The sequence below is a fragment of the Belonocnema kinseyi genome, chromosome 9, assembly GCF_010883055.1.
Source record: "Belonocnema kinseyi isolate 2016_QV_RU_SX_M_011 chromosome 9, B_treatae_v1, whole genome shotgun sequence".
In the NCBI taxonomy this organism is placed as follows: Eukaryota; Metazoa; Arthropoda; class Insecta; order Hymenoptera; family Cynipidae; genus Belonocnema; species Belonocnema kinseyi.
Window position 1 is genome coordinate 125609241 of NC_046665.1, and position 10106 is coordinate 125619346.

The 10106-nt window shown below is 34.6% G+C and overlaps 1 protein-coding gene across 1 annotated transcript; it reads left to right on the top strand.

The window, feature by feature from the left end:
* The first annotated feature begins 650 nt into the window (after nt 1-650).
* Nucleotides 651-1442, top strand: LOC117180732 (zinc finger BED domain-containing protein 4-like). The gene has a single exon (XM_033373220.1). It carries the CDS (start codon nt 651-653, stop codon nt 1440-1442), a length of 792 nt encoding a protein of 263 aa, XP_033229111.1.
* The last annotated feature ends 8664 nt before the right edge of the window (nt 1443-10106 follow it).

The following is a 10106-nucleotide window of genomic DNA, read 5'->3' on the forward strand; positions in this document are numbered from 1 at the left end:
TTTGAAAATGTAAGAAAAACTACATCATTACCATGATTCAGTTTCCGGGACGAAATATTGAAAATCTGAAAAGTTTTGTTTTTGGAAAACTCTGTTGTTCATTCTACACTACGGAGTTCAGCTGACCAAAATTCCTATTATGCCTAAGCTGCAGAGAGTTTATCGGGCATGCATCCACTCAAGACTGTGAGTAGAAGTTCTAGTACGAAACACCTGCGATTCTGTTTCATTATCTATTTTTAAAAATGAGTGAGGAAAAAAGCGAATGATGGCGTTTATTTAAAATTATTGGAAAACGCGTGGACTGTTTGAAAATAAAATGCACTTTATTTGGCACGGAATTTATAGTTTCACGTAGTGATTATGAAAAAGCGGAAAATTCTACGAGTTTTGTGTTTAGACGTGTACGTGATTGACTGCAAGAGTGTAACGATTTTAATAGTCACCCCAGTACTTCAGTTCAATCTTCTTGAGGAATAAATCATGCAGAGGCAGTAAGGCTTCATTATGCTATTGGGGAACTAATAGCACTGGATAATGAGCCTCTTTCAGTGGTCGAAAAAAGAGGATTCAGAAGATTAATGTCTAAAACAGCACCCCGATATAAAATACCATGTCGGAAATATTTTTCTACAAAATTTCTACCAGACATGTTCAAAAGAGTCAAAGAAGCCGTAAAACTAGTCTTATCGGAAGTACAGTGGATGTCTCTACCATCAGATATTTGGAGTTGCAGCGGAACACACTACAGTTTCATTAGTTTGACTGTGCATTGGTTGGACGATCATTTCGAAAGACGTAGTGCTGCATTAAACGTAGATGTATTTCCCGGTAGTCATACAGGAAACGCAATAGCAGATAAATTGATAGATCTAATGGCATCTTGGGGCCTTGACAAAATTCAGGTACATTTGTTAATGCGAGACAACGGCGGGAATATGGCTAAAGGATGCAGAGTGAGCGACATAGGCAGTGAAGGGTGTAATATTCATACGCTTCAATTGGTCATCAAGAATACAAGGTGGAATTCCACATTCTACTTAATGTTGCGCTTCTTGGAGCTGGAAATTTGTCTAGATTTATTTTCTGAGGCTGAAGACAATGATTCAAAAAGTTTGACGTGCGCAGAATGGGAGATACTGGAAGAATTGGCAAATCTCTTGCAGCCATTTGAAGAGGTCACAAAGTCGTTGAGTTATAATGAATCATGTATGTCTGAAGTGATTCCAACTATAAAAACGTTACATTTTTGTTTGTCGAAGCAGAATATAAGTTCGCCGTTGTCCTCCTTTAAAGCAGATTTTGAATCTAATTTGAGAAAGCGATTTGAAGACTTAGAAAGCAACATCAACTTTACAATGTCAACATTCTTGGATCCACGTTTCAAAACTGTCTTTTTTCCACAAACTGCTACGTCAAAATTAAGGAATACATGGAAATGACTTTAATAAAAGATGATAATGAAGCAAACGATAACGTGAATACAATTCCGATGGAAGAAGATTCTGGAAACCTGCAGGGTGCTTTTAAAGAGATTATTGCCAGTTCACATACAAAATCGTGCACAAATCTGATTTTGGGAGCAGAAATTGACATCTATCTCAAGCAAGAGCTGTTAAACAGATCATCACCTCCATCAAAATGGTGGGAGAAAATTAAAGGAATATTCCCAAATTTAAGCAAACTTTTGCATCGTTTCCTCTCCACGCCCTCGAGCAGCATATACAGCGAAAGGCTCTTTTCCGAATCAGGAAGCATTTCGGACAATAGACGGAAAAATCTTCTGCCTGTGAATGTGGAATTACTAACATTCCTGCACCACTATTTGCAACTGATAAACTTCAAATACTAGGTGAGTTAAAACTACGAAATTACAATCGGCGAATTCATTTTAGTTGCGGGCCAGGCTGTGCAGTAGGGCGATTTGAAAATAGAAAATTTTGGAATTCCAAGTTCATAGAGTGGCAAATAGTTGTTTTTCGGGATTAATTTCAATTATTTTACATTCCCGGAAATCTTAAAAGTCTTCCAAAATTTTTTTTCGGATTAAAATCAATCATTTTTTAAGAGATAATTCCTATTTAAGTGTCACCTCTTTTCAGAACAAATTCTTAACATCTGGTGTAAATAACAGAATAATTTTTTTTTGTACTTGAAAACTTTCTTGTGACAGAAGTGCAGCATTTAGTAAAAAATAAATCTCACTAAGCTCCTAAAATCAAAAGAAGAAATTTAGCGAAGCTAGACCATTTTTAGTGTGGTAGTCATTAATATTTTTTCCTAATGTATTTGTATGCTGGAAAAACCACAAATGTTCATGTATGCAATTACATAGGAATTTTATTTTAGCATTTTTTTCTTTGATGGCCTCCAGGAATATGACGAAAAATTGAAAGTCGAGAAAACTTAGAGTCTGCACATGAAATTTTGAAGATATTCTAATTAATTATACTTTTTTAGGAACCCCAAAAGCCAAAACGCAAATTTTTCTGACTATTCTGCGATTTTGAATTCCAGAACTTTTTATTTTCTACCTTACATACACGCATTTTGCGGACGCAGCGTATGAGAATTATGTGGCATTTTTGTCAATTTTCCAGTATCTAAACCAATATATATTATGTTTTTATTGTTCTTTTTGAATTTAATCTATCTTTCATTCCATTTGGAAATCCGTCAGAAAATTTTAAAAAGTTTTTAAAATTAGTAATTGTAAATAAATAAACATTAGCTTATTTTAAAAGAACAATGCAAGTGAAAGAAACGGTAGCTATCTTGAGAAAAACTTGTTAAATTAAAAAAAAACAGCCGTCAAATTGTCCTTTTCTAGCGGATTTCGAGAGATTTAAAAATTTGAATATTGTGCTGAAATGTTCGCAAGTGTTTTATAATTTATAATAGGGCGTGTATCTGTTTCATTCAAATTTTACTTTGTTCAAATCATACAATTTCATTTGCGTGATTTTACTCTAACAACGGAACTCTAAATTTAGCATATTATTTACATTTTTCAGATTATAACTCTCCAGCACAAATGCTACATATGTACTATTTCTTTTATCAATCCACTTTATAATTTGATTAGCTAGTAATATATGACTGTAAATTAGTTACATTTAGTTAAATAATGCACACAATTTAAGTAGGTTTTAATAAAAAAGTTTGGTAAATTCAAATGGCATAATGTTCAAATTCGTTTAATTTTGTGATAGTACAGATTATAATATTGATCCGAAAATAATATTATATCACAATGTACAAATTGGAATAATGAAATTTTATTTCAGATCGACATCCAATCCAGAATCCATCAATGAATCTATCAAATTGATCACAAACTACAGTTGGAACTTTCGTTGGGAATTAACATCACGTCTCTTTAATGAATTTTGCCAAAAATAAGCTCATTCTGTTAACTTTTAATTAAGAGAAACTCAGCCAAGTTCTACTGGTACATGTAATATACACAAACAGTTCTAACTTTTGAATAAATATCTATACATCCAAATTGAAAATAAACTTCTCTTAATTGAACATGCGAACAACTGCAAATTCAACATTTTTGGCGTTCTCTAAAGTAAGTTGTACACATTGTAAATTTAATTATCTGCAGTATAAACATATTAAACAAAAAAAAATTACAAAAAGCATGGAAATTTTAAATTACTCAGATTTCTACCTAATAGAAAACTAGGATAGTCTGCAGAACGTAAAAGAAAAAATGCAGGTAGTAATCCATAAAATTTTAGACAAGCGCACATGTTTTCATTTTAAAGACAGGATCGCATCCGGCCAGAATTCCGCCGGAATTTGCCAGATAAATCCGGCCGGTAGGACGTTCGGTCTCCTGCCAATTCGGTGAGCAGTAACTTCAACCGTTTCAAACTCTGCAGGAGCAGTAAGACAGGTATAGCAGTATTATCCTGCGGCAGTATCGAGCAGGAGACCGGAATATGCCGAACGCAGTACCTGACATACTGTTTGTCCCATCTCTAGACCAGCTCCTTGTGTTAGTTTATCCATATGAAAGACTAAGAGAGTTACTAAAAGATCCAAGGCTCATAAGAGCTTCTGAATGTAACATTGAGCATCACCATCTCGTCTCCAAAATAAACTTAGGTCAAAAATGGAGAAAAAAAAATTAAAAACAGCGAAAAAAAGGCGGTACAAGATGGATAATTTACATAAACTAGAAGTTCGAACAGACTTTCGGTAAAAGATAAGCTAACGGTTGCTGGTAAAATTTTGGAAGGCACTAATAGAAAATAAAAATATAGAGGGAGCATCGTCAAGGATTAAGGATGTCATAGTTAGGAGTTCGACTGAAGTGTGTGGTACTGCGGTTGTAGGAAGAATGTCCAGTGATGCTTGGTGGTATGATCAAATCCGCGCAGCCATTGATAAAAAGAAACAAGCCTATCTAAGATTCTTAATCCTCACTATCCTCAGCGATGAGAAGAGAAATAGACTTAAAAAGTACTACAGAGACAAAAAGAGAAAAGTTGAATGACTACTGAAGGAAAGTGAAGATAAAATCAAAGCAGAAGGAGAGAAGAAAATATAAAACGAGTTTGTGGGAAGCAAGATGTTGCTTCATTAAAACATGATTAACAATATGAACGGTTAAGCCGCTGGTCACTCAAAGGTTATTTAAACTTGAACAGAGTTTAAAAACATCTGAAAAGTGCAGCTTCTTGAAATAATTCAAAGGTTTTTTTTTTTAAATCGAAATTACAGATACTCTTTCTCTTTCACTGGGACATTTCATTTTATATAATAAAATTAGATTCTCAATAAGGGCTTATGATTTTTTTTAGTGGGTTTTATTTAAAACTTACGCAAAATGTTGTACAACTACACAATTCTACACAAGTTTACGTTAATTTCAGAAACAAAATTTAATACATTTACGCCGTTGTTCTTGAGAAAACGCTGAATTTAATTCTACTTTATAACATAATAGATTCAACGTGACCTTGCTTGTAAAGCAAGTGTGACCTTGTAAAAATATTAAAACTTTGAATCTCTACACCTTAAGGTTAATAGGCAAATTTTTCAGTAGAAGCGGCTGAATAAGCGGCCGCAGTCAGATACTCAACGAGTGGAGACAATCTCCGAAGTTCATTCCCTCCACTTACGACTGAATCTTCTCGCTCCGCATTCAGCGAATCAGGCGAGCTGTAGAGTCACACGAAAGATGTGTAGACAGTGGTGGTGCTGGATTTCTCGAACCGACCGCACGCTTCGAAATAGGCTGCTTCGTCCTCACTTTAAAGCTTAATGACAAATCCATTTTTGCAGATAAAAATTTGAATCCCGTTTAATATAAAAAAGTGATTTTGCAACTATCAATATCATCAAAAATCTTTACATTAATTTTTTAACTCTAAGGTCCCTTTCCTCTCGAAACGTCAAAACTATCTAATGAACTAATGGCGATAGGAAAAAATAAAAAACAATTTCATCTTTTTCTTCCAAAGAACATAGTGATAACATTTAATCAAAATTATTAATACATAAAAAATAACTGCGATAAGTATAAATAACATAAATATTCTATCAAATTTAAAGCGGATTGGTGATGACCCTCGAAGGTTTTGGTAGCCTTTTGTTGTCGATGACCTTGTTTTTGGTTTCGAGACGAAAAATTTCGACATAAGACAACAAATAAAGTCCAGCTGGTGGCCACGGGCAAAACTTACAAAAATGTCTTGACTATATCTTGGAAGAATTATATGATTCTCATTTTCTTCCAATGAGGATATTTTAGAGTTTGAATTTAACAAGCCTTATGTTACTGGTGAATTTGATGAAACCATATTTAGCTTGTTCGATGTTGAACTCTAGGAGTTGTTGCTGATTCTGCTGATGATGCTCTTGCTGCTGCTTCTGCTGCAGGTTCTCTCACAGCTACTGCTCTTGATGCTGCTGCTTTTAGTGCTGCTTCTTTTCTGGCTGCTGCGTTAATCGCTGCTGCTTCTTTCTCTGCTGCTTTTATTGCTGCTGCTTCTTTAAGAGTTTCCTTGGCCTGACTCATTTCGGATGAAGGTCCGCTGCTTCTGGGTAACTCACTTGATTCTGAAACAAGAAATGGAAACTAGTAAGTTTTAATACCCTAAAATAAAAACTAGAGCAAACATCGTTAAGGAGATCTGATATTTTTTCGAACTTGCATCATATCCAGTTTATATTTAGTTTAAAACATTTAGTGCCTCATACATGAAAAGGATATTCTGATTTCTATTTTTTGAATAGAGGCTTTTATTCATTTTTCATTTATAATTTAAATCACTATCAACAACAATATTAATAAATTTTTCTGCGCAAGAGGTATCAAATTATATCTAAAGGAGTGTTCGCTGCTGCGGGTTCAAACTATCAACAACTGTATTTTGGCGATTGTGAATTCTCTTTTGTTAAAGCTGCTTCGGCTCTGAAGAATGCATTTTAATAACGTATTTTGTGCTTCGCACTCGATTTCATCCAAAATTGCGAACTCCCCTGCATTATGTTCAACACTATATTATACTGCTAAAGTGAATGAAATTCGGTGCAGACACACTTGAACATTTTTAGTCGTATCTCAAGAACACATATCGATTTTTTTAACTTGAGGGGCTAAAATTACTGTCAAGACTTTGAACTAATTTATTTAAATTTGGCATCTTTGCTTAAGCTTTCCTAGACATGTCACAAGTTAAAGTTGAGGTACCAAATTTAAGAAATTATTAATTTTTTTTTAACCTGCTCGCGGAGTATATTACCTCTAAAATGTTACAAATATATGTATAATTAATGAACGAGTGGTCACTTTCAGTATTAAAAAAGACGTACTTCAATCGACTAGTTTTTATAATTTAAAAAATGCGCATTCTATGAAAATGGCTACAATTAAATTTTTTTCTTTTTAATTCCTTGAATTTGCGGCGGGCATTACATTTGCTGAATACCTTCAGTTCTCTGTATCCCTTGAATTCTCTGAATCCATTAAATTCGCTGAATTCCTTGAATTTTCCGAATTTATTGAATGTTCTGTATTCTTTAAATTCGTTGAATTCCTTGAAATTCTAGAAATCATTGAACTTTTTGAAATCGATACATACCTTGAATCCGATGAATTCCTTGCATTGTCTAAATTCTTCGAATTCTCTGAAATCTTTAAATTTCTTGAATTCCCTGAATTTCTGGAATTCATTAGAGTCCTTAAATTCTATGAATAATTTGAATTCCTTGAATTCCCTGAATTACTTGAATTCCACGAATTCCCTAAATTCCATTAATTCCCTAAATGCCACTAATTCCTTAAATTCTCTGAATTCCATAAATTCTGTAAATTCTATGATTTCCATGGATTCTGTGAAATCTTTGATTCACTGAATTTCTTGTATTCTCTGAATTACTTAAATTCACTGAACTCCTTGTGTTCTCTGAATGACTTAAATTCCCTGAATTTGTTGAATTCATTGAGTTCCTTGAATTCGATGAATAACTTAAACTTTCTGATTTTCTTGAATTTTTTTTAAATCCCTGAATTTATTAAACTCTTAAAAAGCCACGAATTTTTTGAATTCTCTGAATTTATTGAATTCCTTGAATTTGATGGATACCTTGAATTCCCTGAATTTATTGAATTCCTCGAATTTAATGAATACCTTGAATTCTCTGAATTTCTTTAACTCTCAATTCCTTGAGTTTCTTGAATTAGCTCAAAACAAGGCCAATTATTGTCATGTCACAAGAAATGCTTAAGTCACGCAGCGATACATACCTTTTTCCAGTTTTATCATCTTTAAATATTTTTGACCTATATTTCATCTATGCTTTATCAAGACAAGTTTTTTCATGCCGGACTTAAAAAACTATTCATAAAATCATTTTCAAGGAAAGTTTGCCAGATTTAGTAAGGTCATCTAATATTGAAATTTTAAAGGAAATTTGCAAAATGGCCTTTAGTCTGAGGAAAAGAGTTCTGGAATTATGTAATGTAACTGATATATCACAGAGTGATAGAACTGTTATGTAACTAGAATATCTCACGTGTTCCTGGAATGGAGCATAAAAGTCTCACTGTTCTGTTACAATGTTACTATTACAATACGTAACAGTTCTGGAATTCTGTAATTCAACTGTTAATAAAAAAAAGATTTACATAACTGTTACGTCACTATATTGTCGCACCTGGACCTGTGAGTTGAAAACCTGATCGTAATATTTGTCATGTGCACAATTCGGAGTGTTCTACCTGTTCACATACAAGGTTAGAAGACTCCCACCTTTACACCTAAAACGTTGTAACAGAGTGATACAATGGGCCCTCGATCATCAAAGTTGCACTCGTGCACAGTTGTACTTATTGAAAATTGAGGCGTGGACAGTTGGTAGGGGCCATCTGTGCACGTGCACATTTGGGACTATCCCATCTGTGCACGTAAAACATTGATAGGATATAATCTGTGCGTCTCAATTTCGACGTGCAACGTTCGGAGTCTAGCATATGTTAACATGAACTGTGGATATTTTATTATCTGTGCAAGTCGTAATGTAGACGTGCGCAGATTGGCCGGTGGACAGTAATGCCTGTGGTCAACAACATGCATAGTTGTACCAGTGGCCACTCACGTGCCAGTTGCTTCGTCTTTTTCGGGTTCAGAATGTGACAGAGCATAGACATTTGACGAAAACGGGGGGGGGGGGAGACAAATTTAGCACAAATTGAATAGGATAATAAATTATTATATATTCACCAATAGAATTCAGGAAAACCGCCAATATGATGATCAAAGTTCGAATAAGGACCTTCATTTTTGTGATTCCTAGTTTTGCCTGAAGATCTTACAGAATATATGACCTTTGGAATACACGTATTAAAAAATATTCCATATATAAATAACTCATAAATTATAATATTTACATACTTCCTCAGATAGGTATCTCGTGAATATAAAATGAAATAGGAACCTGAAATATCAATAAGTAAAAAAACATTGATAGCAGTTTTGCACTAATGTAAATAGTGCTAACTCCTTTACTGCTAATTAGTAAAAATCTGCTTATTCACTGCATAAGAATAGCTGACTAAATGCATTTTGTAACTAATTTAGTTCAGTTCATAGGCGGACGGGGATTACCAATGGAGCCTCCCTGGAGGTCAAGCTGTAAAGCGTATGATGCCACACTCTTAATTATTCGCTCTCAATAGATTATTGCAGACCTTTCAGTAAAGCCCACTTTGACTACCACTAATCGCATTATAATCTCCTGGTGTCCGGCGAAGTGTGCCCATAGGGTTTGTCGCCTCTGTCCATTCTGTGCGTGTAGTCCAAAAAGGCTTTCGCCTGCCGGGTACGCTAGTCTCAGTACTGGTTCTGGTTCTATGTGTTTAGTCGCTGCACGGCCTTTTGCCAACTATTCCGGCTTGTCGTTGCCCTTCCAACCCAACGGATGGGTGGGCAACCAAAATCAGGATACAGAAAGAGTACTAGGAAATTTTTGGGATCCAAGAACAAACTATAACGGAGACAAATTAGTTAGCCTACGCCTAGAAAGGGGTCTGTTTATTACAAATACTTGGTTTAGGCATCAAATGATCCACATGTACACCTGGTCCAAAGGAAATAGCCGCAGTATAATTGACTTTGTGGTTGTGGATGAAAGACTAAGAGAGTTAGTCAAAGATACAAGAGTCATGAGGAGTCCTGAATGCAATACTGATCATTACTTTCTAATCTCAAAAATTAACTTATGGTATGATCCTCTGATCCTGTAACTAAAGGATATTGGTTATTTTTGCTAACCCAGGATCTACACTAAAGACCTAATAAGTAATGAAGTAATAAAGACGTTTTTTGAAGTACTGCAGATTAAATTAATGCAAACTGATCATTGCATGTGACGCGAAGGCTCATCGTACAATATGAAACATCAAGAACATCAATACCGTGTAATTACCGATTTAACCATGTTGATCTACGGAAATACTCCAAGCTTTGTAGCAGCTAGATGTCATGAGGTCATTAGGCTGACTTTGTACTCTGTGTCGATCAGCGAATCATTGTGGGACTAAAACCTGTCACTTGACTCAAAAGCGATAGACTAGTATTATTATA